At 42.5% G+C, this 27,846-nt stretch overlaps 1 protein-coding gene across 11 annotated transcripts in view; it reads left to right on the top strand.

Moving 5' to 3' along the window:
• Nucleotides 1-27,846, top strand: part of hemk1 (HemK methyltransferase family member 1) — a 201,545-nt gene that overhangs the window by 113,537 nt on the left and 60,162 nt on the right. For 9 of the 11 annotated variants that reach the window (XR_011889354.1, XR_011889355.1, XR_011889357.1 and 6 more), the window contains one exon: nt 15,308-15,403. Coding sequence is in view for 5 of the 11 variants with exons in the window: in XM_072280297.1 (XP_072136398.1) it covers nt 15,308-15,403 (96 nt within the window). In the remaining 6 variants the exon portion in view is untranslated. Of the gene's footprint in view, nt 1-15,307; nt 15,404-18,837; nt 19,460-24,386; nt 24,593-27,846 lie in introns of those variants that run through there. The other 2 variants (XM_072280296.1, XM_072280295.1) reach the window with 2 other exon arrangements.

Raw genomic sequence — 27,846 nt, 5'->3', positions numbered from 1 at the left:
CTTCCACCTCTCACTTCCTAGCTCCCCCACCTACCTTCCCCTTCACCTGGGTTCACCTATCATCTGCCAGCCCGTACTCCTTCCCCTTCCTTCACCTTATTCTGGCTTCCGACCTTTTCCAGTCCTGATGAAGAGTCTCGGCACAAAATGTCGATTGTTTATTCCTCTCCATTGATGCTGCCTGACCTGCTGAGCTCCTTCAGCATTTTGAGAGGGTTGCTCTGGATTTCCAGCATCTGCAGGTTCTCTTGTGCTTATAATTTGCTTTCCCACATTCATCTTTGAGATCTGAATGGATTCAAATTCAGCCTAAACCTCCTTTTCCAGATGCCTGTCAGGATCTGTTATAAATTCTGGATCTGCAGAAAGTTGTCTGCCCAGTTCTGGCTCAAGAACCAACTCAGCATCCTTTATAATCAGTGGCACATCCTGAAGTACATCACCCCGGTTGTGAATGCCAGGCTTATGGACATCCCAATATTCTCCCCATGAATGCATGGTTTTCCTCCAGGTGCTCTGGTTCCCTCCCACTTCCCAAAGGCATATGATTATGGTTAGTGAGCTGAGGGCATGCTATATTGTCACTGAAAGCATGGGCACATCCTTGGACCACGTTAGTCATTGACACAAATGATGCATTTCACTGTAAGTTCCAGTGCACGTGTGACAAATAAAGCTAATCTTTAAAAACCTTTACTTTTGTAATCTTAAATACAGAAGTCCATTTGTGCACCCATATGTTCATTCCTAAAAACTACATTTTCTTCAGTTATTGTTCTTTCTTATCAGTCTTATGTGCTTTTCGTGCTGTTCATTACAATACTATGGAGGTATAGATTTTTTTTTCGGTATTTGTCAAGTTATGAACAAAATCAACATATGGCTACCTGTTTGTTACCTGGGGACAGCCTTTATTCACAGACTCATACAGCAGAAACAGGCTATTAGGCCCGACTAGTCCATGCCGACCAACCATCCAAGCTAGCCCCATTAGCAAAAGTTTGACAGGTAACATTCTAAGCCTTTCCAATCAATGTACCTATCCAACTGTCTTTTTCAAGTTGTTATTACACCCACGACAACCACTTCCTCAGGTAACTCATTCTACATTCATACCACACTATTGTCTAAAAATATAGTTACCCCTCGAGTTCCTATTAAGTATTGTTCCTCTCGTCTTAAACCTGCACAATCTAGTTCTTGATTTGATAATACTGGGACAAAGTATGACTGCATTCACACTATTTAAGTCACTTATGATTCTATGCTCTAAGATCACTTCAATCTTCTGCACTCCAAGGAATAAAGTCCCCATCTGTCTAACCTCTCCCTATTACTCAGTTCCTATTGTCCTGGCAACATCCTTGTAAATCTTAAATTGATAATAGATCTTGTGCTTTAGAACTTGTAATAAGTATAGATAAAACAATAAAGTTCCCTTAGTTAACCTGTGCAAATTAATGACCCTGCATTCTGCTCATGAAAAACAGACATTTGTGGAGGTCTTTTGACGGCATGTAGTGGCTGTAATTTGAGCTTCACTGACTGACAAACATATTGTCAAGTATTTTCCTCTCTGATATCCCTCGGAGTCCCACTTACAGGAACTAGTAGAGTGGATAGGGGAGAACCAGTGGATGTGGTATATTTGGATTTTCAAAAGGCTTTTGACAAGGTCCCACACAGGAGATTAGTGTGCAAACTTAAAGCACACGGTATTGGGGGTAAGGTATTGATGTGGATAGAGAATTGGTTAGCAGACAGGAAGCAGAGAGTGGGAATAAACGGGACCGTTTCAGAATGGCAGACGGTGACTAGTGGGGTACCGCAAGGCTCAGTGCTGGGACCCCAGTTGTTTACAATATATATTAATGACTTGGATGAGGGAATTAAATGCAGCATCTCCAAGTTTGCGGATGACACGAAGCTAGGTGGCAGTGTTAGCTGTGAGGAGGATGCTAAGAGGATGCAGAGTGACTTGGATAGGTTGGGTGAGTGGGTAAATTCATGGCAGATGCAATTTAATGTGGATAAATGTGAAGTTATCCACTTTGGTGGCAAAAATAGGAAAACAGATTATTATCTGAATGGTGGCCGATTAGGAAAAGGGGAGGTGCAACGAGACCTAGGTGTCATTATACACCAGTCATTGAAAGTGGGCATGCAGGTACAGCAGGCGGTGAAAAAGGCGAATGGTATGCTGGCACTTATAGCAAGAGGATTCGAGTACAGGAGCAGGGAGGTACTACTGCAGTTGTACAAGGCCTTGGTGAGACCACACCTGGAGTATTGTGTGCAGTTTTGGTCCCCTAATCTGAGGAAAGACATCCTTGCCATAGAGGGAGTACAAAGAACGTTCACCAGATTGATTCCTGGGATGGCAGGACTTTCATATGAAGAAAGACTGGATGAACTGGGCTTGTACTCGTTGGAATTTAGAAGATTGAGGGGGGATCTGATTGAAACGTATAAAATCCTAAAGGGATTGGACAGGCTAGATGCAGGAAGATTGTTCCCGATGTTGGGGAAGTCCAGAACGAGGGGTCACAGTTTGAGGATAAAGGGGAAGCCTTTTAGTACCGAGATTAGGAAAAACTTCTTCACACAGAGAGTGGTGAATCTGTGGAATTCTCTGCCACAGGAAACAGTTGAGGCCAGTTCATTGACTATATTTAAGAGGGAGTTAGATATGGCCCTTGTGGCTACGGGGATCAGGGGGTATGGAGGGAAGGCAGGGGGAGGGTTCTGAGTTGGATGATCAGCCATGATCATAATAAAGGGCAGTGCAGGCTCGAAGGGCCGAATGGCCTACTCCTGCACCTACTTTCTATGTTTCTATGACAGTGATAGGAGATTAAAAGGAGATCAAGGAAATTCCACACCAGTCTAGTCAAGAGTATGCAAACGAAATGATTGGTTGATATTTTGGATGGGACTGCTCATCATTTGTACTTCCAAGTTTCTGAGAGAGTTTTGTTTTCGCCAATTCTCAGAATTCGTGACCTTCTTTTCCCCTTTTGGAGTTTTTTTTTCCAAGAAGATGTAGATGCTAATAACCCAAATATAATTGCTCAATCAAAGTGATCATTGTTGTGAGCCCATGGCCACATAGAGGCTCTGTGGAAAAAGGATGGTAGGTTTCATTCTCTCAGCCCCTAGCTATTTACTTCAAATTCACGAAACTAATTGTGTTTGAAATTTTCAGCTGTTCTGCTGAGATTTTTGGTAATGAGTTTAAGTAATTAGCCCAGGTTTCTCGATTACTTATAAAATGGGCATCCCATGAAACTTAGTGACATTTTCACGTGCTGTTTAGAACAGTTAATATATACTCAGTGGCCACTTTATTAGATACACTTGTACTCGTGAATGCAAATATCTAATCAGCCAATTATGAGGCAGCAAGTCAATGCATAAAATATGCAGACATGGTCAAAAGGTTCAATAGTTGTTGAGATCAAACATCCGGATGGGGAAGAATGTGTACTAAGTGACTTTCACTGGGGAATGAATGTTGGTGCCGGACAGGATGGTTTGAGTACTTCAGAAGCTTCTGATCTCTTTGGATTTTCACACACAACAGTATCTGGAGTTTACAGAGAATGGTGTGACAAACAAAAAATATCAGAGAGAGACACTTCTGTGAATCAGAGAGGTCAGAGAAGAATGGCCAGACTGGTTCAAGCTGACAGGAAGGCAACAGTAACTCAGACAGTGGTGTGCAGAGGAGCATCTCTGAACACGCAACACATTAAACCTTGAAGTGGGTGGGCTACAGCGGCAGAAGACCACGCCGGGTTCCACGTCTGTACCTAATCAAGAAGCCACTGAGTGTATAAGATATTGATTCATAGATCAAAATTAATTTATTATCTGAGTACGTACGGTGCCTTGTAAATTAGCCCTCAAACCCATTGTTCACATAAATGAGTATTCCAACCAGGGATTTTCAACAATTTAACTGAGAATTTTTATTGGTGAATCACATGCTCTTTTTTTGACATTAGAACCCCAAAAAACAGGGAAAATTGTAAAGCATAAAAAACTAAAATTTCAAAAGCTGAAGTGTCAGCAGTTAAAAAGTATTCATTCCCCTTTGCTCAGTACTTAGTTGAACCACTTCTCACAGCTATTACAGCCAGTGGTGTGTTTTTGGTTAGGTATCTAGTAGCTTTGCACAAAGTGATGGAGCAAGATTTGCCCATTCCTCCTTGCAGAATTATTCAAGCTGTGCCATGTTAGTTGGGGAGCAACGGTAGACAGCAGACTTGAGGTCTTACCAGTGATGTTTGATTAGATTAAGTTAAGGACTGACTGGGCCATTCAAGGACATCAATTTTCTTTATTTGAACCCAGCCCATGGTTGATCTGGCAGTGAGGCTTGGATTGTTGCCCTGCTGAAAGATGAACTTCCTCCTCAGTTTAAGCTTTCTGGCAGAGGCTAGCAGGTTTTTAGCCAGGATGTCTCTGTATTTAGCAGTTTTCATCTTCCCATCAGTCCTGACCAGATGTCCAGTCTCTGCTGCTGAAATGCATCTCCACAGCATGATGCTTCCTCCACCAAGCTTTGCAGCAGGAATGGTGGTACCAGGTTGCTGCACAGTATTAGATTGAGACCACACGCGCCACTTAGTGTTGAGGCCAGATTGTTCCACTTGAGTCTCATCTGACCGCAAGAGCCTTCTTCAACATCTCCACAGTACCTTCTAAGTGACACTTCGCAAAGTCTTTACGGGCAAGGGTATGCTTTTGCTTATAGCCAAGGCATCTTCCTTGCCATTCTTCCATAAATGCCCATTTTGTGCAAGGCCCTAGAGATTGTAAAGCCATGTTCTTTATCTCCATTTGCAACCAGTGACTTCAGCAGCTCTTGCAGAGTGACAGTCAGTGTCACAGTAGCGTCTTTTACAAGTGTCATTCTTCTCTGGCAACTAAGTTTAGAGGGCAGCCTGACTAAGCAGTATGGCTGTGGTTTCATACTTTTTCCACTTCTTCATAGTGGAATGCACTGAGCTCCAAGGTATGTTCAGTGTCTTTGAGACGGTCTTGTACCCTTCCCCAGATTTGTGCTCTTGAGGTTCTTGTATCTTCTACCTGATTGCAGCAGCGAGAAAAGAGTATGGCCTGGGTGGTGAGATCTTTGATCTATTATCATTTCCCCAATTTGCCTTGAATGCTCTTTTGTCTTCATTTTGGCTTGTTCTGTCGAAAATCTACCATACTGTTGGAACTTACAGAGAGGGGGGATATTTATTCAGGCGGGGCACTAATTTTCTATATCAACAAATTGGGTGAGTTAGTAAGGTAATATCAAATTTCAAAGTAAATTTTATTATCAGAGTACATACAGTGCCTATAAAAAGTATTCACCCCCTTGGAAGTTTTCATGTTTTAGAAGACACATAATTAGTTAAATGGCGATCACCTCCACATCCCCAAATGGAGAAACAAGGTGTTTCAATTGATTATGGTAAAAATACACCTGTATCTGGAAGGTCCAACTGCTGGTGAGTCAGTATCCTGGCAAAAACTACACTATGAAGACAAAACAACACTCCCAAGTATATCCACGAAAAGGTTATTGAAAAGCACAAGTCAGGAGATGGATACAAGAAAATTTCCAAGTCACTAAATATCCCTGGAGTACAGTTAAGTCAATCATCAAGAAATGGAATGAAAATCTGAAAATCTGCCCAGAGCAGGCCATCCTCGAAATCTGAGTGACCGTGCAAGAAGGGGAGAAGTGAGGGAGGCTATCAAGAGAACTATGACAACTCTGGGGGAGCTACAAGCTTCAGTGGCTGAGATGGGAAAGACTGCACATACAATAACTGTTGCCTGGGTGCTTCACCAGTAGCTGCTTTATGGGAGTATGGCAAAGAGAAATCCACTATTGAAAAAAATTCAAATGAAATCTCGGCTAGAGTTTGCTAGAAAGCATGTGAGAGACTGTGTAGTCAGCTGGAAGAAGGTTCTATGGTCTGATGGCATTTTGGCCATCAGACTAAATGCTGTTTGGCATAAACCAAACACTGCACAATATCAAAAGCACACCATCCCTAGCATGAAGCATGGTGGTGGCTGCATCATGCTGTGGGGATGCTTCACTTCAGCAGACCCTGGAAGTCTTGTGGAGGTAGAGGGTAAAATGCATGCAGCAAAATACAGGGAAATCCGGCAAGAGAACTGCAACTTGGGAGAATATTTGTTTTCCGGCAAGACAGTGACCCCAAGCATAAAGCCAAAGCTACACAAGAGTGGCTTAAAAACAAGGAAGTTAATGTCCTGGAGTGGCCAAGCCAGAGTCCAGACCTCAATCTAATTGAGAATTTGTGGCTGGACTTGAAAAGGACTGTTCACTCATGATCCCCATGCAATCTGACAGAGCTTGAGTAGTCTTGTAAAGAAGAATGGGGAAAAATTGCGGTGTCCAGATGTGCAAAGCTGATAGAGGCCTACCCACACAGACTCAAGGCTCTAAATGTTGCCAAAGGTGAATCTACTGGGGTGAATACGTATGCAATCAATTGCTTTGTTTTATATTTGTATTTAATTGTAGAAATCTGTTTTCACTTTGATACGAAAAAGTTTTTTTCTATTGATCAGTGCCAAAAAAAAGCAAATTAAATCCACTGTGATTCAGTGTTGTAAAACAATAAAACATAAAATCTTCCAAGGGAGGTGAATACTTTTTATAGGCACTGTATATGTCACCACATGCACCCCTGAATTTTTTTTTCCTGCGGGCATACTCAGCAAATCTATAAAATAGTAGCTATAACAGGATCAATGAAAGATCAAATAGAGCATAGAAGACAAAAACTGTGTAAGTGCAAATATAAATAAATAATGAGAGCATGAATTAACAAGATAACAAGTCCTTAAAGTGAGATCATTGGATGTGGGAACATCTCAACAGATGAGTGTAGTTATCCTCTTTTGTTCTAGAGCCTGATGGTTGGGGGAGTAGTAGCTGTTCTTGAACCTGCCAATGCGAATCCTGAAATTCTCGTACCTTCTACCTGATAACAATAGCAAGAAAAGAGTGGGTGGTGAAGACTTTTGATGATGGATGCTGCTTTCCTATGACAGAGTTTCATGTAGATGTGCCGAATGGTTGGGAGGGCATTACCCATGATGTACTGGGCCAAATCCCTCATCTGTTCAAGGGCATTGGTATTCGCATATTACGCTTTGATGCAGCCAGCAAATACACTCTCCCCTATATGTCTATAGAAATTCATCAAAGTTTTTGATGTCATTCCAAATCTCCTCAGTCTCCTAAAGAAGCAGAGATGCTGTCGTGCTTTCTTTACAATTACATTTATATGATGGGTTCATCATATATGCTCTGAGATATTGACACCCAAGAATTTAAAGTCACTGACCCTGCCCTCTTCTGATCCTCCGATGAGGACTGAATAATGGGCCTCTGGTTTTGCAGTATTGCACCCAAGAAAAGTTAATGTAAGAGGATGAATATTTTTTCAGCCTCACAATTTTGGTTTTTAATGTTTAATATATTGTTGACTTGTTTTGGAATTTTTCTTTTGATTTGGCGTGATGCACAATGTTTTGTAGATTAGCTCAAAAATCCTATTTCAATGTATCTTAAATTTAGAAAATGAGACAGTAAATTGTGAAAGTAGTTGTTGGGGCTGAATACTTTTTTAAGAACTGTATATACACCATATAGAACCCTGAGATTTGTTTTCTTACAGGCACACTCAATAACTCTAAAATCATAATAAAATCAATGAAAGACCACACCTAACCGTGTGGACAGCCGGTGTGCAAAAGACAACAAACTGCACAAATACAAAAGAAAAAATAAATAGTAATCATAAATAAATCTGCAATAAATATTGAGAATGTGAGATGAAGAGTCTTTGAAAGTGAGTCCCTAAGTTGTGCGAACTTCTCAGTGATAGGGCAAGTGAAGTTCAAGAGCCTGATGGTTGAGGGGTAATAACTGTTCCTGAACTTTGTGGTGTGTACCAAGGCTCCTGTACCTTCTTGGTGGCAGCAATGAGAAGATAACATAACGTGGGTGGTCTGAGTCCCTGCTGATGGATGCTGCTTTCCTGCAACAATGCTCCATCTATATGAGCTCAGTGGTGGGGTGGGTGAGGCCATAGGTTGAGTATTAGGGCCTAAGTTGCAGGGAAGTATTGCGTAGACTTGGACTTTATTCGCTGGGATGTAGGACAGAGGTACTATATATAGGATCACGAGGGTGAGAGCACATAGTCTTTCTCCCAGGAAGAGCTGCTAAACACACAAGATCGGATAGTTTGTCCACTATGTGTCATGTCGTGGATCAACATGTCAGAACAGGAATGGGAGTCGGAATTCAAATGTTTGGCCACTGCCCAAGTTCCGCTTATGGCAGATGGAGCGGAGGTGGCATTTTGGGTGAGGCTAGAACTAGAGGTCATAGGTTAACTATGACAGGCAACTATAGGCCAGTTAGCTTAACATCTGTAGGCAGAAAAATGCTTGAAGCTGTCATTAAGGAAGAAATAGCAAAACATTTAGAAAGGAGTGGTTCCATTAGACAGACGCAGCATGGATTCAAAAAGGGCAGGTCCTGTTTGACAAACTTACTGGAGTTCTTTGAGGACATAATGACTGCAGTGGATAGAGGGGAATAGGTGGATGTCGTATACTTGGATTTCCAGAAGGCATTTGATAAGGTGCCACTAAGAGACTTATAAATAAGATACGAATGCATGGAGTCAGAGAAGGTGTATTGGCATGGATAGTGGATTGGTTAACCAATAGAAGGCAGAGAATTGGTATAAATGGGTGTTTCTCCGGTTGGCAGTCAGTAGTGAGTGGGGTGACGCAGGGGCCGGTGTTGGGCCCGCAGCTGTTTACCATTTATGTTGATAATTCGGAAGAGGGGATTGAGTGTAGCATAGCAAAATTTGCTGGTGACACTAAACTGAATGGAAAAACAAATTGTACTGAGGATATGGAGAGTCTGCAAAGGGATATAGATAGGTTAAATGAGTGGGTTAAGGTCTGGCAGATGGAGTACAATGTTGGTGAATGCGAGATCATCCACTTTGGAAGGAATAATAGAAGAGCAGATTATTATTTAAGTGATGAAAGATTGCAGCATGCTGTTGTGCCGAGGGACTTGGGAGTGCTTGTGTATGAATCACAAAAAGTTGGCTTGCAGATACAACAGGTTATTAAGAAGGCAAATGGAATGTTGGCCTTCATTGCTAGAGGGATTGAATTCAAGAGCAGGGAGGTCATGCTGCAACTATACAGGGTACTGGTGAGGCTGCACCTGGAGTACTGTGTGCAGTTCTGGTCTCCATACTGGCTTTGGAGGCAGTGCAGAGAAGGTTCACCAGGTTGATTCCAGAGATGAAGGGGTTTACCTATGAGGAGAAATTGAGTCACCTGGGTCTATACTCTCTGGAATTCAGAAGAATGAGAGGGGATCTTATAGAAACATACAAAATTTTGAAAGGGATAGATAAGATAGAAATAAGAAAGTTGTTTCCATTGGTAAGTGAGACTAGAACTAGGGGACATTGCCTCAAGATTCAGGGGAGAAGATTTAGGACAGAGATGAGAAAAAACTGTTTTTCCCAGAGAGTGGTGAATCTGTGGAATCCTCTGCCCAGGAAAGCAGTTGATGCTTCTTCACTAAATATATTTAAGATACAGTTAGATAGATTTTTACATAGTAAGGGAATTAAGGGTGATGGGGAAAAGGCAGGTAGATGGAGCTGAGTTTACAGACAGATCAGCCATGATCTTATTGAATGACGGGGCAGGCTTGATGAGCCAGATGGCCTACTCCTGCTCCTATTTTTTATGTTCTTATGTTAAGAGTGAAGGGTGAAATATTTTAGGAGAACATGAGTGGGGACCTTCTTCGTTCAGGAGGTGATGAGTCTGGAACAAGCTGCCAGCAGTAGTGGTGGTTACGGGTTTTATTTCAGCATTCGAGAGAAGTTTGGATAAGTACATAGATGAGAGGGGTATGGAGAGCAATGCTCCAGGTGTGGGTTGATGGGACTAGGCAGAATAATTATTCAGCATGGAGTAGAAGGGCCAAAAGGACTGCTGAGGTGCACTATGACTCCCTGAGATCTTTTTTTAAAGCAGCTTTTTATTAATCCAACTCATGGTGTAAAAAGTGCATAACTATCTGCAAACAGATGGCACTGTTTTATTTAGGCGCTATGCCAAACTCAAATTCAAGCAGTCTTGACAATTAAACTTAGCAGTGGTTTGAGAAAACAAGACCTTAGGGGATTCAGTTTATTTTCTTCAAGTGCAACAGACAGGATACTAAGCAAAAACAGATGACTTTTCAAAATGTTGTTATGTATTCTGAAAAAAGGGTGTTGCAATCATCTTAGACAAAGAAACATTCAAGAACCTGCTAGGGTACTGGCAAATCCCAGCCAGAATGATGCTTATCAAACTAAAAGGACAACAAAACAATATCTCTATCATCTAAGTATACGCACCCACAATGGCGAGCTCAGATGAAGAAATTGATGCCTTCTACTACTCCCTAGATAAAACACTAGAAGAATACAAATCACAAGAAGCCATCATAGTCATGGGCGACTTCAATGCAAAAGCTGGTGAGGGAAGAGAAGACCGTATTGTTGGAGACCAGGGATTGGGAGGAAGAAATGAAAGAGGAGAAAAGTTTATATCATGGTGTAAAACAAGCAATCAGATAATCACCAACAATTGGTTTAAACAACATCCAAGAAGGAAGTGGACATGGAGAAGCCCAGGTGAGAACAACAAAAATCCAATCGACTACATAACAATCAATAACAGATTCAAAAACTCGATAACTCAATCTAAAAGCTTCCCTGGATCAGACTGTGGAAGCGACCACATACCAGTCATTTGCAAAATGAAAATAAAGATGAGAAAATTAGAGAAACCAAAAAGATCAGCACCACTGGATTATCAACAACTACAAAACAACCCTCATCTGAAAACAGAATACACAATCAAGGTGAAAAACCATTTTCAATTGCTGCAGGATGAAGGAGGCAAATCTTCCCGGGACATACTGAAAGAATCCATGGTTGAAGCTGCAAAAGAAACCATCCCACAAAAAGAACGGAAAAGTAAGAAGAAATGGATAACTGAAGATATAATACAATGGATGCAACAAAAACAGACCATCAAACCGAGAGAGTGAAGAATACAAACAACTTGGTAAGACAATAAAAAGAAAATGCAGAGAAGCTAAAGACAAATGGCTAAATAAGAAATGCTCAGAGCTAGAAATGCTACAAACACATAATCCTGGAACAAAGCTGATGCACAGTAAGATTAAAGAACTAACAGGGAAATTATCATGCTCAGCAAGTGGATGCATCAAGGCAAAAGACAGCAGCTTAATTATGAACAAAGAGGAAATCCTAAACAGATGGACAGAATATATAAAAGAACTTTTTGAAGACCAAAGAAGAGAAAAACCGAATATAAAGAAGAATCTTGAAGGACCTAGCAGTCTAAAATCAGAAATTAGAGCAGCCATAAATAAAACAAAACATAACAGAGCAACTGGTCCAGACAACATCGCTGTTGAAATGATACTGGTCTTAGAAGATGTTGGAATAGAGTAAATAACACGAATAGCAAATGAAATCTATGATCATGGGGAGATACCTGATGATTGAAGTAAATCAGTGTTCATCACACCTCCAAAGAAAGAGGGAGCAGCAGAATGTGAGTTACATTGTACAATAAGCCTGATGAGCCACGTGGCAAAAATTATTCTCAGAGTAATCATGATGAGAGCAAGATGCTGTATAAAACCAGAAATCAGTAAAGAACAATGCAGCTTTGTGGAAAACACTGGAACTAGAAATTTAATTTCCATGCTATGGACGATCTGTGAACGAGCCATCCAGGTACAAAAAGACATCTACCTATGTTTCATCGACTATACAAAAGCTTTTGACACTGTCAGACACCAAGATCTTCTGGAAATGCTTCAAGATCTTGACATAGATGGGAAAGGTATACGTTTCTTAAGAAACTTATACTGGGACCAGACAGCATCCATCAGAATAGAAGGAGATGTGAGTGAGTATGTGAATATCATGTGAGGAGTCAGGTAAGCTTGTGTTTTTTTGCCAAACTTATTCAACCTATATAGTGAAAATATCTTGAGAAGTATCAAAGACATCAAAGGATTCACAATTGGAGGCTATAATATAAATGACATCAGATATGCTGATGACATCGTACTAATAGCTGATGACATCGTACTAATAGCTGACTTAGAAGCAAAACTTCAAGAACTACTCACTATAGTGGCAGCAGAAAGTAATCGCAGAGGCCTCTCAATCAACACCAAGAAGACAGAAAGCTGGTCATCTCCAGAAAGACAAACATCCCACAATGTGTGATCAAGATCGGAAATACAAACATCAAACAAGTCAACAAATTCAGATATCTTGGCAGCCTAATAACAAGTGATGGCAGGTGCGACACAGATATCAAATACAGAATAGCAATGGTGAAAGAAGCTTTCCAAAAAATGAAGACCATAACAGACAGAAAGATGAGCATGTACACTAAAAACAGAATACTGCAGTGCTACATTTGTTCTATCCTGACTTATGGAAGTGAATGCTAGACCATTTCCCCAGCAGTGGAAAAGAGACTAGAAGCAGCTGAATTATGGTTCTACAGGAGAATGTTAAAAATATCGTGGACCACACACACATCAAATGAAGAAGTTCTCAGAAGAGCCCAAGCAGTTCGATCACTCATACCAATAATAAGAGAAAGACAACTCAGATTCCTAAGACGTATCATGCGGTAAGATGAACTAGAAAAACTCATACTCTCTGGAAAGATTGAGGGGAGTAAACCTAGAGGAAGACCTCGGCTTATGTATATCAAAAGCCTAGCCAGCTGGCTACACCTCGAGGAAATGGAAGTCATCAAAGGAACGAGGGATAGATCTATATGGAAAACCATGGTCACCAACGTCCGCATCGGATATGGTACCGAGACAGACAGACAGTTATGTAGTCAGAACTTTTGGCTTCTGAGCATAGGGTAGTCAACCAAAGAATAGCGGAAGGTAGTTGTTGTTTCCCAGGGTTACAGCGCTCAATTCCAGATAGTTTTTGGTGCTGTACCCCAGTGCAAACTCACAAAAGAGTCATTCTGGCGGCCAAGGTAGCTGACAGCAGTGAAAGCGAAGGAGGGAAACAGTATGAGGGCCATTTACTAAAGGGGAATGGAAGAGGCAGATCAAGGGAAAACACTTCCAGAATTTCAGATTTATTAATTTATTTATCATGTGTATATGGGAAACATACAGTGAAATGCACCATTTGCATTAACAGTGGTTCAATTTAATATCGGTGAACGTATACAGTGTGCAACTTGAAATCCTTACTCCGCACAGACATCCACAAAATGGAGGGAAAAATAATCCCCAAAGAATAAATGACAGAAAAACGCTAGAACCGTGAAGACCCCCTGTCCCCCCACGCACAAGCAGTAGAAAAAGCATCAACCTTTCCCCCTTCCCCTCCGCCCTTGCTTCAGCAAAAATATCAGCCCCTCACCTCCCACCATGCAAGCAATCGCAAGCCCCCAGAGACCACGATCTAGAGTCCATCAAAAACAACTGCCATTCCCAGCACTTCAACATCTCAACAGGCGTTAGAGAGAGAACGAGATCGTTTCTGCCACAGGGAGAGGGGAGGCCAACAGCTCACTGTTTCAGTGTTACAATCTGCCACGTCGCTTATTCGAGTTTCCCTGGCTCGGAGCCAACAGACTCTCGCTCACCTTCGAAAGACAGAGAGAGGGTGGGAGATCGCTCGAGTGCAGAGGCCTCTGACAGCTGCGCCTGTTGTGTCGATGTTTCAATCTCCCGCAACGCTGCAGTCGGAGACATCAGCGAGGAAACGGGTTGTCTCCAGGGCCACACCCCAAAGACGCATGCCTTCCAAACCGCTCTTAGAGATACCAAAGTACAGGCTGCTTGCCGAGTTCCAAAAAGGATGTGCAGGGGCAGTCTGCAAGTGTCATCACGCATTCCAGTGCCAACATACCATGCCCACAACGTTCAGCAAAACAGCAAAAGTTCAAAGTAAATTTTTCATCAAAATACATACTGCATATCACCATATACTACCCTGCAATTCATTTTCTTGCAGACATTCACAGTACAACAGAGAATCAACAAAAAACTACACACAAGCAAAGACTGACAAACAACCAACATGCAAAAGAAGGCAAACTGCAACAAAACAAAACAAGCCAAGCTCCTTTTCCTGATGTAGGGTCTCGGCCTGAAATATTGACTGTTTACTCTTTTCCATAGATGCTGCCTGGCCTGCTGAGTTCATCTAGCGTTTGTGAGTGTTTCCTTGGATTTCCAGCATTTGCAGATTTTCTTGTGTTTGTGAAGCCCCTTTTCCCCCCTCCTATCCACCCACCCACTCACATGCACAGACCAACCTCTAACCCCAGGGCAGGCCGCCACTGGGCCTCCAGACTCCACTGGACTCACGACTGACAACATCTACTTCATCATAGTACTACCTCACTATTTTTTTCACTACTTTAATATATTTCTTATTGCCATTTAAAGTAATTATTTGATGCTTTGCACTATGCCACTGCCACAAAAACACCAAATTTCACAACATACAGTATGTCAGTGATTATAAACCTGATTCTGTTTGTAATTCTGATATTGTGTACATTTCTGTTACAGGGAAGATGGGGTTATACAGGAAAGAGTACAGAAAAGATTTACGAGTGAGTCGCCAGGAATAGAGGGCCTGAATTATAGGGAAAGGTTGACCTTTACTCCCCAAAACATGGGAGAATGAGGGGCAACCTTATAGAAGTGTATAAAATTATGAGAGGCATAAATAAGGTGGATGGTGTTTTCCCGGGGAGGGGAAGCCCACAACAGAGGCATAGGGGTTCCCAGCCTGGGGTCCACGGTTAATGGTGAGGCATAGAAAGGTTGGGAACCCCTGGGGGGAGAGGGGATAGATTTAAGAGGGAACTGAGGGGGCAGCCTTTTCATGCAGAGGGTGGTGCGCCTGTAGAACGAGCTGCCAGAGAAAATGGGCGAGGCAGGGACAATAGTGTCATTTAAGAGGTACTTGGACAAGTATGTGGAGTGAAGGGATTTGGGTCAAATGCGGGAAATTGGAACCAGCTAGGTGGATGTGATGGTTAGTCAGCATGGCATCATTGGGCCGAAGGGCCTGTATCCATACTGTATTGCTGTGGGATTAAATGACTCTTAATTTCCCAGGTATGAAGACCATGATGCACTGGACGGAGGAATGGATGGGATGAAGGTCATCAAACCTATACTTCTCCTTGCATCTAAAGTTCTGAAAGAATATGGGTAAGTGTTGCTTATAACAGTTTTACAAGCCGGCATGAATATTTTGTCCCAAGACTACTATTTCTCTTAAATTATTTATTAGTGGAACAAGCAAGTATCAGCACGTCCTGTGCAGGTCAGTTAGTCATAGTCATAGTCATGCTTTATTGATCCCGGGGGAAATTGGTTTTCTTTACAGTTGCGCCATAAATAATCAAATAGTAATAAAATCATAAATAGTTAAATAGTAATATGTAAATTATGCCAGGAAGTAAGTCCAGGACCAGCCTATTGGCTCAGGGTGTCTGACCCTCCAAGAAAGGAGTTGTAAAGTTTGATGGCCACAGGCAGGAATGACTTCCTGTGACGCTCAGTGTTGCATCTCGGTGGAATGAGTCTCTGGCTGAATGCACTCCTGTGCCCAACCAGTACATTATGTAGTGGATGGGAGACATTGTCCAAGATGGCATGCAACTTGGACAGCATCCTCTTTTCAGAACTTTTCAGTTCAATAGGACCTTGATCTCCGGTGACAGAACAGGAGAGACATCCTCCAAGTTCCTCTCCACGTCATTCTGAAATAGACATACATCCAGGATTTTCGTTGAGCAACAAGAGAGGGGGTAATTTCTCTCCAGGTCTGAGTATCATGTGACTTGAAAGTGAAAGTCCTACGGCAGAGGATTAAGGAAATGTTAATTTCATATTCTTACTCAATCTGTTACTTTCTCTTTTACATATTAGGAAGAATTAATATCAGGGACTTGACAGAGGTGTACAAGATGATAAGCGGCATTGGCAAAGTGGACAGCCAGCGGCTTTTATTCATTTTATTTCACTTAGGGATACACACTTCCAAGAGCCATGCTGCCATCAACCCCAATCTAACCCTAACCTAATCACGGGACAATTTACAATGACCAATTAACCTATCCAGGTCTGTGGGAGGAAACTGGAGCACCTGGAAAAAACCCATGCATTTCATGAGGAGGACGTACAGAGACTCGTTAAAGAGGACACCATGATTGAACTCTGAACTGTGACTGTAATAGTGTCACACTAACCACTACTCTACCATGGCCAGGGAAAAAATGGCCTAATTTAAAGGTGATTGGAGTAAGGTAAAGGGGAGATGTCAGCAGTAGGTTTTCTACACGGAGACTGGTGGGTGCATGGAACATGCTGCTGGGGCTCTTACTAGAGGAAGATACTTTAGCGACATTTAAAAAGCTCTTCGATAGGCACCTGGATGATATAAAAGTGCAGGGCTATGTAGGAGGGAAGAGTTACATTGATCTTTGAGTAGGTTAAAAGGTCAGCACAACATTCTGGGTGAAGGGCCTGTACTGTGCTGTAACATTCTATGTTCTATAATGGTGGTTGTCCATCGTATCCGACAATGACAGGACATCTGTGCAGGAGATTTTTTAAAGTGGAAAAGCTGTTGCACTGGGGCAGTTCCACTCTCTTGTCCTCAGAAGTCCGGGTCCAGTGGTACGAACAAGCGTCACAAACTGGGGTCATCCTTGGTTGCAGTGGATGACCATGATACCTCATATGCTTTGTCATGCCCTTCGCTCTCCACGGAGCGTTGCAGTACTGCCTTCCTCACCACTGGATCTCATTAATCTCATCCGCCCAGTCTGCTGAAGCTGGCTTTGCATGTTAGGACAGGCATGTCTCTATTTCTCCGAGATATGAGGCCTGCCAGCTCCCCTCAGCTGGTTCAGCCTGCCTGCCAAGGTAGTGTCCTGGGGTGCTGTCACATGCAAACAGCTGCTGGAGCCACAGATGAGAGCTGAGTGTCTGATGGGGACCAAAGATGAGCGAGCTACCCCAGAATGAACACTACATGCCTCTTCACCAGAGCTGCTACCCCTCCCTGAATACCCCATACACCCCTGTTCTATAGAAGTACGAGTTAAATCCTTCAACTTATTCTATGATCTATAATATGCCAATTGATTTAAGTACCTCTGAATATCTATGATTAGTATAGATGGTTCTTAATGGTCAGCACAGACTCATTGAGTAATACATCATGGAAAAAGACCATTCGGCCCAACTCAGCAATACTGACCAAGATATCCATCCAGGCTAACCCTATTTCTCTATACTTGGTCCATATCCTTTTAACCCTTTCGTATCCATGTTCCTATCCAAACATCTTTTAGATGTTGTTATTATACCAGCTTCAACCACTTCCTCTGGCAGCTGGTTCGATATACGCGTCACCCTCTGCATGAAGAAGTTGCCCCTCAAATCCTAAAACAGCTCACAGTACTCCAAATGTTTCCTCACCAACATCTCGACTAAATGGACTGAAAGGCCTGTCTCAGTACTATTTGACTCTGGAGCATTCAGAAATATGTAAGACTGCAGATGAGCAGGTAAAAGTCAGAGTCAGTCAAATTGAAGAGAACGAGGTGTTTGTGTAAGATAATCCTCCCTCTTTTCCATTGTTTTTTTTTGTAGTGACAGCTGTCAGCTTCACAAATGAATAATCATTATCGCAGAGTCAGTCAAGTTTATTACCAAATGACTTATATGTTACCATGTACATTCTACCTTCAGATTCACTTTCATGCATGCATTTACAGGAAAATAAAAAATACAATAAAATATATATATATATATATATATATATATATATATATATAAGTATACATAAATAAAGACTGACAAACAATGTGCAGGAGACAAATAAGTGCAAATAAAAAATAAAACTGAGAAGTTGTAAAGACTCCTTAGAAGTGAGTCTGTAAGCTCAGAGTTGTGGTGAGTGAAGTTATCCACGCTGGTTCAGGAGCCTGATGATTGTAGGGTAATAATTCTTCCTCAACATGGTGATGTGTGACCTAAGGCTCCTGTACCTTGAAAGTGAGTCCAGTTCAGTGGGAACAGTACTGTGATGGGACTCTTCAGCTCATGTTCTTGATTTTATTTATAATGATTATTATTTCATTTTTTGCTCTTTCTTTTTGTATTTGCACAGCTTTTTTTTTGCACATTGGTTGTTGTCCGCCCTGTTGGGTGCAGTCTTTCATTGATTCTATTGTGTCTCTTATATTTACTGTGATCGCTCACAAGAAAAGGAATCTCGGGGTTGTATATGATGACATATATGTACTTTGATAATAAATTCACTTAGAGCCTCCTGCCTGATGGTAATAGCAAGAAGGGAGCGTGGCTAGGGTGGTGGAGGTTCTTGATGATGGATGTTGCTTTCCTGTGGCAATACTCCATGTAGATGTACTCAATGGTGGGGCTTTGCCTATGATGGACTGGGCTTTATCCATCACTGCCTGTAGAAATTGTAGGTCTATTCACAGTTCAGTTAATTGCACAAAGGAATGGTGGTTGTTAAAAGTGGCATACTTCAGAATACACTTTCAAACCCAGCTAAGGATTGCAACTAATATTTGCTGTCTGTTTTTATTTTTTTTTACCCAAAGGTTGAATGCCTGGGACCAAATGCCGGACATTGAATTCAGAAGTCAGGACATTATGTTGCAGCTTTATAGAACAAGTTAGGCCACATCTTGAGTATTGTATTCGCTTCTGGTTCTCCCACCCTCCTCCCCCACCCCCCAATTATAGGAAGGATGTCAAGGCTTTGGAGAGGATGCAGCAGAGGTTTACCAGGATGCTTCCAGGATTAGAGGGCATGTGCTATAAGGAGAGGTTGGATAACTTGAGTTGTTTTCTCTGGAGCAGCAGAAACTAAGCAAAGATGTGATAGAGGTTATGAAATATATAGATAAAGTATAGATTGTGCCTTGTAAAAGTATTCAGCCCCCAACCATTTGTTCACATAAATAAGCATTACATTCAGGGATTTTGATCAATTTAACTGAACATTTTTATTTGTGAATCACATGCTCCTTTTTTCACAGCAGAGCCCAAAAAAACATGGAAAATTGAAAAGCATGACTAACTAAAAATCCGAAACTGCAATGTCAGCAGTTCAAAAGTATTCGTCCCCCTTTGCTCAGTACTTGTTTGAACCACTTCTTGCAGCTAACACGGCCAGTAGTCTTTTTGAATAAGTTTCTATTAGCTTTTCACAACATGATGGAGCAAAATTTGCTCATTCCCTCTTGTAAAATTGCTCCACCTGTGCCAGGTTAGTTGGGGAATGGCAGTGGACAGCAATCTTGGTCTTGCTGGAGATATTCAATTGAGTTAAGGTCAGGACTCTGACTGAGCACTCATGGGCATCAATTTTTTCCCTTTGAAACCACTGCATGGTTGCTGTGGCAGTGTTCTTTGGGTCGTTGTCCTCCTGAAAGACGGCTTCCTCCCCAGCTTAAGCTTTCTGGTAGAGGTTATCAGGTTTTTATCCAGGATCGCTCTGTATCAAGAGCATTCATCTTCCCATTAATGCTGACCAGATTTCCAGTCCATGCTGCTGAAAAGCATCTCCATAGCATAGTGCTGTCTCCACCATACTTTGTGGAAGGGATGGTGTTACCTGGCTGATGCGCGCGATTAGATTTAACCACACCTATCACTTACTGTTGAGGCCAAAAAGTTCCACCTTAGTCTCATCTGACCACAAGAACATCTTCCACATTTTTACAATATCTTCTAAGTGACACTTTGCAACGTCTTTGCGAGCAAGGATATGATTTTTTTTTTTTGGTCAGGGCTCCTTCCTTGCCACTCTTCCAGAAATACACTTTTTGCACAAGGCCTTAGAGGTTGTGGAGCCATGAACTTCATCTCCAGTTGTATCCACTGACTTCTGCAGCTCACTCAGAGTGACTGCTGGCGACACAAGTGCATTTCTTCTCCGGAGATTAAGTTTAGAGTGATGGTCTGTGCTCTGAAGTATGTTCAGTACCTTTGAGATGGTCTTGTACCCTCCCCCAGATTTGTGCTTCTCTATTATCATTTCCCTGACTTGCCTTGAATGTTCGTGTCTTCATTTTGATTTAGTCTGATGAAAATCTATTGGACTATTAGACTTTACAGAGAGAGTGGGTATTTATTCAGGTGATCCTCCAGTATGCTACATCAAATTGGATGAGTTGGAAAAGTAATATACAGTATTGCACCTGTGGAAAGTTAGCGTAGTAATTACAAAGGGGACGGGTACTTTTTCAGCCTCACAATGTTGGTTTTTAATTTTTAGTAAATTGTTACCAGGTTTTGGAATTTTTCTTTTGATTTGACATGATGCACAGTGTTTTGTAGTTAACTCAAAAAAATCCTACTTCGATATATTTTAAATTTAGGAAATGAGACAGTAAAATGTGAGAATAGTTGTGGGGGCTGAATGCTTTTACAAGGCGCTGTATGTTTTTCCTACAATGGAAATGTCCAACACCAGTGGTCATGTATTTAAGGTGAGAGGGACTAAGTTCAAATGAGATGTGCAGGACAAGTTTTTTACACAGAGGGCAGTGTATGCCTGGAGCGCACTGCCAGGAGTAGAGGTGAAGTGAAAGAAGATGGAAGCATTTAAGAGGCTCGTAGATGGACACATGAATATGCAGAGAATGGAAATATATGGACATTGTGTAGGCAGAAGTACTAGTTTAGTTGGGCATTTGAATGCTAATTTAATCAACTTGGCACAACATCTTGGGCTGAAATGCCTGTTCCTAAACTAGTCTATGTTCAGTTCTTACAGACTCATATTGTAAGGCAGCACTCTGACAGCAGTGGGATTGAGTTTCTAAGGGTGGTCATTTATGTCTCCCTCCACCGGGTGGTGCTGGAGACACCAGCAGGCTGAAGGTTCAGAGTTACACACCCAAAAAAATCGTAGGAACGCAAGGCACCACTGATGCTGGTAGCTCGAGCAACACACGATCTGCCAGACAAACTGAGCAGGTTGAGCAACACCTGTGGGAGGAAAGGAATTGTTGACATTTCTTGTCAAAACCATGCCGTGGAACTGTGAACCCTGATACCAGGTTTCGAGCTGAAACATCGACAATTCCTCCCCACCCCCACAGATGCTGCGCAGCCTGCTGAATTCCTCCAACATATTGTGTGTTGCAATAAATCTTTAGTCTTTGTCAGGGAAAAGTGATGAAACTGGAGACTAAGAAGTAAAATAAAAAGGTGGCTAAAACTGTAGTTCCATGAGCACTGGATTAAGGACAGTAACATTTATCGAGGCCAGCAGCAATGAAAATCACAAAAACACCGTAGAGATGCTGGAAATCTGAAACAAAAACAGACAGTGCCGGAAGAACTCAACAGGTCAGGCAGCATCTGTGGAGAAAGTGTTTAAGGGTTGAATAGAAGAAAGATATAGGTTATGGCCATGGGGATGGGTTGTAATGGGGCTGCGGGGTGGGGGGCAGTGTTATGGCAGAGTGGGGGGGTCAAAGAGGTAGGATGGGTTGTAAATGGCTGGTCAAGGTTTGTTAACGGGAGAGGTTAAAAAAAAACAGACTATCATAGGTAGATGGTTTACAGCAAAAATGGCCATTTCTGATATGGACAGAGAAGATGAGTTATCAGAACATAGAACAATAAAGCACATTTCAGGCCCTTCCACTCAGTCTAACCCTGCTGTCCTACCTAGCCATCCATTTTTATATCATCCATTTGCCTATCTAAGAGTCTCTTAAACATCCCTAATGTAGCTGCCTCTCCCACTACCCCCTTAAGTACATTATATGCATTTACCATTCTGTATGTTAAACCTACATAGAACATCCTTTCCTCCATTAAATTTAAAATTATGTCCTCCCATGTTAGCCATTGTTCCCCTGGGAAAATAGCAATAGCTGTCCACTCTATCTATGCCTCTTATACATTGCTACCAAGTCACCTCTAACCCTCCTTTGCTCCAAAGAGAGAACCCCTGGTTCACTCAACCTGTCCTCATAAAACATGCTCTCTAATCCAGGCAGTTTCCTGGTAAATCTCTGCTCCCTCTCTGAAGCTTTCACCTTCTTCCTATAATGCGAACAGTACTGAATACAATACCTCAAGTGTCAGTGTCATCTAATTAGAGGCTTGTAGAGCAGCAACCTTACCTCACAGCTCTCGAGCTCAACCTCGACTAATGAAGACTCTACACACCTTCATAAGCACTCTGTATATTTGCATACAACAGGAATTCTGCAGATGCTGGAAATTCAAGCAACACACATCAAAGTTGCTGGTGAACGCAGCAGGCCAGGCAGCATCTCTAGGAAGAGGTACAGTCGACGTTTCAGGCCGAGACCCTTCGTTAGGACTAACTGAAGGAAGAGTTAGTAAGAGATTTGAAACTGGGAGGGGGAGGGGGAGATCCAAAGTGATAGGAGAAGACAGGAGGGGGAGGGATGGAGCCAAGAACTGGACAGGTGATTGGCAAAAGGGATATGAGAGGATCATGGGACAGGAGGTCCGGGGAGAAAGACAAGGGGGGGGGGTACCCAGAGGATGGGCAAGGGGTATAGTCAGAGGGACAGAGGGAGAAAAAGGAGAGTGAGAGAAAGAATGTGTGTATAAAAATAAATAACGGATGGGGTACGAGGGGGAGGCGGGGCATTAGCCGAAGTTAGAGAAGTCAATGTTCATGCCATCAGGTTGAAGGCTACCCAGACGGAATATAAGGTGTTGTTCCTCCAACCTGAGTGTGGCTTCATCTTTACAGTAGAGGAGGCCGTGGATAGACATGTCAGAATGGGAATGGGACGTGGAATTAAAATGTGTGGCCACTGGGAGATCCTGCTTTCTCTGGTGGACAGAGCTGATCCTGCTTTCTCTGGCGGACAGAGCCAATTTAAGTTCCCTGGCCCCCACTGCTTTATTTTCACCATGGATGTCCAGTCCCTATATACTTCCATCCCCCATCAGGAAGGTCTCAAAGCTCTCCGCTTCTTTTTGGATTCCAGACCTAATCAGTTCTCTTCTACCACCACTCTGCTCCATCTAGCGGAATTAGTCCTTACTCTTAATAATTTCTCCTTTGGCTCCTCCCACTTCCTCCAAACTAAAGGTGTAGCTATGGGCACCTGTATGGGTCCTAGCTATGCCTGCCTTTTTGTTGGCTTTGTGGAACAATCTATGTTCCAAGCCTATTCTGGTATCTGTCCCCCACTTTTCCTTCGCTACATCGACGACTGCATTGGCGCTGCTTCCTGCACACATGCTGAGCTCGTTGACTTTATTAACTTTGCCTCCAACTTTCACCCTGCCCTCAAGTTTACCTGGTCCATTTCCGACATCTCCCTCCCCTTTCTAGATCTTTCTGTCTCTGTCTCTGGAGACAGCTTATCCACTGATGTCTACTATAAGCCTACTGACTCTCACAGCTGTCCAGCTCTTGGCTCCATCCCTCCCCCTCCTGTCTTCTCCTATCATTTTGGATCTCCCCCTCCCCCTCCCACTTTCAAATCCCTTACTAACTCTTCCTTCAGTTAGTCCTGACGAAGGGTCTCGGCCTGAAACGTTGACTGTACCTCTTCCTAGAGATGCTGCCTGGCCTGCTGCGTTCACCAGCAACTTTGATGTGTGTTGCTTGTATATTTGCATGGCAGCTTTGAGGGATCTGTAGACTTGGACCTTAAAATCCCTTTGTTCCTCCACACTGTTAAGAATCTTGCCATTAACCCTGTACTCTGCCTTCAAGTTTGACCTTCCGAAGTGAATCACATCACGCTTTTCCAGATTGAACTCCATCTGCCACTTCTCAGCCCAGCTCTACATCTTATCAATGTCCCATCATAACCTTCTACACTATCCACAACACTACCGATCTTTGTATCATGGGCAAATTACAGGCCCAGAAGTTGGAGGATTTGGTATGAGTGGGGACGGGTGTACAGATATGGAATATAAGGTGCTATTTCTCATGTTTCTGCATCCTAGCCCCACTCTGAACCATCTGTTCATGGTCTCCTGTAACAGAACAGCATCTCATCTTCCATCTTCCTTCACCTCTACTATCATTGTGTTTTTGGACTGTTTATCAGAGTTGTCTCTAGGTCTATGTCTCCCTTAATCAACATCACTAAAACGTTTAACTGTTCTCTATCGTGTTATTTGGCAGCTTGTGGTGTTCAAAATGGCCGACAGATCTCCGACATTACAAGTGTGAATATACTGCAATTCATTGGCTATAAAGCATTTTGAAACATCATAAAACAATGAAAAATGCTGCAGGAATTCAAGTCTTAAGTCGCCTTCTGATTTCTGTTCACTTTATTTATGTTGTACTAGCCAGGGGCTGGTGTAGCATACATGCACAGGCACCCGGGATTCTATAAGAAAGATTAAAAAATGCTAGAAGTTTTCAGTGTCAGAATCAAGTTTGTTGTCATTGAAATATGATGTGGAATTTGCTGTTCTGTGGCAGCGGCACAGTGCAATACATAAAATCTACACTCAGTGGCCACGTTATTAGGCACATCTGTGCGTTAACATAAATGTCCAATCAGCCAATCACGTGGCGACAACTCAATCCATAAAAACATGCAGACATGCTCAAGAGATTTAGTAGTTGTTGAGACCAAACAGCAGAATGGGAAGGAATGTGATCCAAGTGACTGACCAGATGGGAGTATCTTAGACACTGCAGATCTCCTGGGATTTTCAAGTACACCAGTCTCTAGAGTTTACAGAGAATGGTGCAAAAAGCAAAACAAACATCCAATGAGTGGCCATTCTGTGGGTGAAAGTGCTCTGTTGATGAGAGAGGTCAGAGGAGGATGGCCAGACTGGTTCAAGCTGCTAGGAAGGCAACATTAACTCAAATAACCACATATTACGACAGTGGTGTGCAGGAGAGCATCTCTGAATGCACAGCACACTGAACCTGGATGTGGACGGGCTCAGTGGATGACTTTATGAGTTACCTCCTGTATCTAATAAACTGTCCACTGAGTGCATAAATTACAGAAGTAAATAGTGCAAAGAAAGGAATAATGAGGTAGGTTTCATGGGTACATGGACCGTTCAGCAATCTGACAGTGAAGGGGAAGAGGCTGTTCCTAAGTGGTTGAGTTAGTGTATCAGACTCACATCTTTAAAGTGTTGAAAGTTCAGACACAGCCCTACATTAAAATAAATTTTTACCATCTTCTATATGTGAATTGTATGCAGATTATTTTTGTTTCTCCTCTACACCCTTAATACCTAAATCTAATTTGACTTGGAACAGTGGAAACTTTGGATGTAATTTAATAGTGAATAATAACCCTGCTCTTGGATTCATTACCTCTTCTCTCAGTTGAGGGATTCTCTTTTGGCTGTATCTCTGTCTATCCAGTATATCCAATTTGTCTTTTTTCCCAGAATTGAGATGTTTTAATACCAGAGGGACACAGCAGGTCAGGCTGCTGTATCGAGAGGAATAAAAATAAGATATTTCAGCTGAGACCCTTCATCTGGACTGGAAAAGATGTTGCCTGAACTGCTGAGTTCCTCCAGCATTTTGTGTATATTGCCCTGGATTTCCAGCATATCTTTTGTGTTTATAATGCCAGAGGGCGTACATTTAATGTGAGAGAGAATGACCTAAAGGACATGTACAGCTCAGGTTTTTTACATAGATACTGGTGTGGCTGGAACGCACTGCCTGGGGTGGTAGAGGCAAACATATTAGGGGTGTTCAGGGCCTCTTAGACAGGCACATGAACGTGCAAGAAATTGAAGGGTAGGAGAGACTTGCACAGACTGCCAACTCCAGAGACGGGGGGGGGGTGGGTGGTTACCAGCCGTTAGGATTCCCACTCGTGCAGACCACCGATTCAGAACCTGGGGATCTGTGGATGGCCAACATGGATATTTCTGGATGAACTTTGAACTTGGAACATCACATTACAGGCCTTTTGGCCCACAATGTTGTGCTGATCTTTTAACTTGCTCTAATATAAATCTAACCCTTCCTATCTACATAAACCATAGTTTTTCTATCATCCATGTGCCTATCTAAGGAGCTCCTAAATGCCCCTAATGTTTCTGCCTCAACCACCAAAATGGCTATTTCATGCAGAAGTATCCCCCAGCCCATCAGTTGTAGAATCATAGAAAAACGCATCACAGAAACAGGCCATTCAGCCCATCTAGTCTGTGCCAGACTATTCAAACCGCCTAGTCCCATCAACCAGCACCCAGACCGTAGCTATCCATGTACCTATCCAAACTTTTAAATTATGAGAACACTCAATCCTCTTTTACTGTCATTTAGAAATGCATACATGCATTAAGAAATGATACATTGTTTCTCCGGAGTGATATCACAGAAAACAAGACCAACCAAAGACTAACACTGACAAAACCACATAATTATAACATATAGTTATAGCAGTGCAAAGCAATACCATAATTTGATAAAGAACAGACCATAGGCACAGTAAAAAAAAGTTCTCAAAGTCCCGAGTCGATCGACTCCCGAGTCCCCAATAGCAGGTGGCAAAAGGGAGAAACTCCCTGCCATAAACCTCCAGGCACTGTCAACTTGCCGATACCTTGGAAGCAGCCGACCACAGCTGACACTGAGTCCATCCGTCCGAAAACTCCAAGCTTCCGAGCAGCCTCCCAAGCGCCTTTGACCTCTCCCCGGCTGCTGAAACGCACAAAGTCGAGGATTTCGGGGCCTTCAGCTCCGGAGATTCTGGTTACCACACAGTAGCAGTGGCAACAAAGCAGGCATTTCAGAAGTTTTCCAGATGTTCCGCTGTACTCTCATGTCTGTCTCCATCAAATCAGGATTGTGCGCAGTCCCCTACTTGACAAATAACACATCACTGAAGTGGCCGCACGCGCTGCCGTCGCGCCGCCATCTTCTCCCCCCTCCCAGGGGGAGAACTTCTCTTAAACATTGAAATCAAACTCACATGCACCACTTGCACTAGCAGCTCATTCCACGCTCTTGTGACCCTCTTGAGTGAAAATGTTTCCCCTCGTCTTCCCTTAAACCTTTCACCTTTCACCCTTAACCCAAACCTCCAGTTGTTGTTCCATCCACCTCAGAGGAAAGAGCCTGCTTGCATTTACCTTATCTTACCCTATCTATACCCCTCTATCAAATCTTCTCTCAATTTTCTATGTTCCAAGGAATAAAGTCCTAAAATATTCGATGTTTCCTAATAAATCTGGTCTTCAAGTCCCAGTAGGATCCTTTTAAATTTTCTGTGCACAGTTTCAACCTTAATTACATCTTCCCTGTAAGCAGGTGACCAAAACTACGCAAAGTACTCCAAATTAAGCCTCGCCAATATCTTATACAACTTCATCATGACATCCCATTTCCTGTACACAGTACTTCGATTTATGAAGGCCATGTGCCAAACAAAAGCTTTCTTTGAGACCCTTTTGACCTGTCCCACTACTTTCAATAAATTTTGGACCTTTATTCCCAGATCACTTCGTTCTACCACATTTCTCAGTGCCCTACCATTCACTGTGTAATCTCTACCCTGGATGGCCCTACCAAGGTGTAACATCTCACACTTGACTGCTTTAAATTCCATCTGCCATTCCCCAGCTAGTCCGGATCCCACTGCAAA

The sequence above is a fragment of the Mobula birostris genome, chromosome 16 (genome assembly GCF_030028105.1).
Source record: "Mobula birostris isolate sMobBir1 chromosome 16, sMobBir1.hap1, whole genome shotgun sequence".
Classification (NCBI taxonomy): Eukaryota; Metazoa; Chordata; class Chondrichthyes; order Myliobatiformes; family Myliobatidae; genus Mobula; species Mobula birostris.
This window is presented reverse-complemented; position numbering and strand designations above follow the sequence as displayed.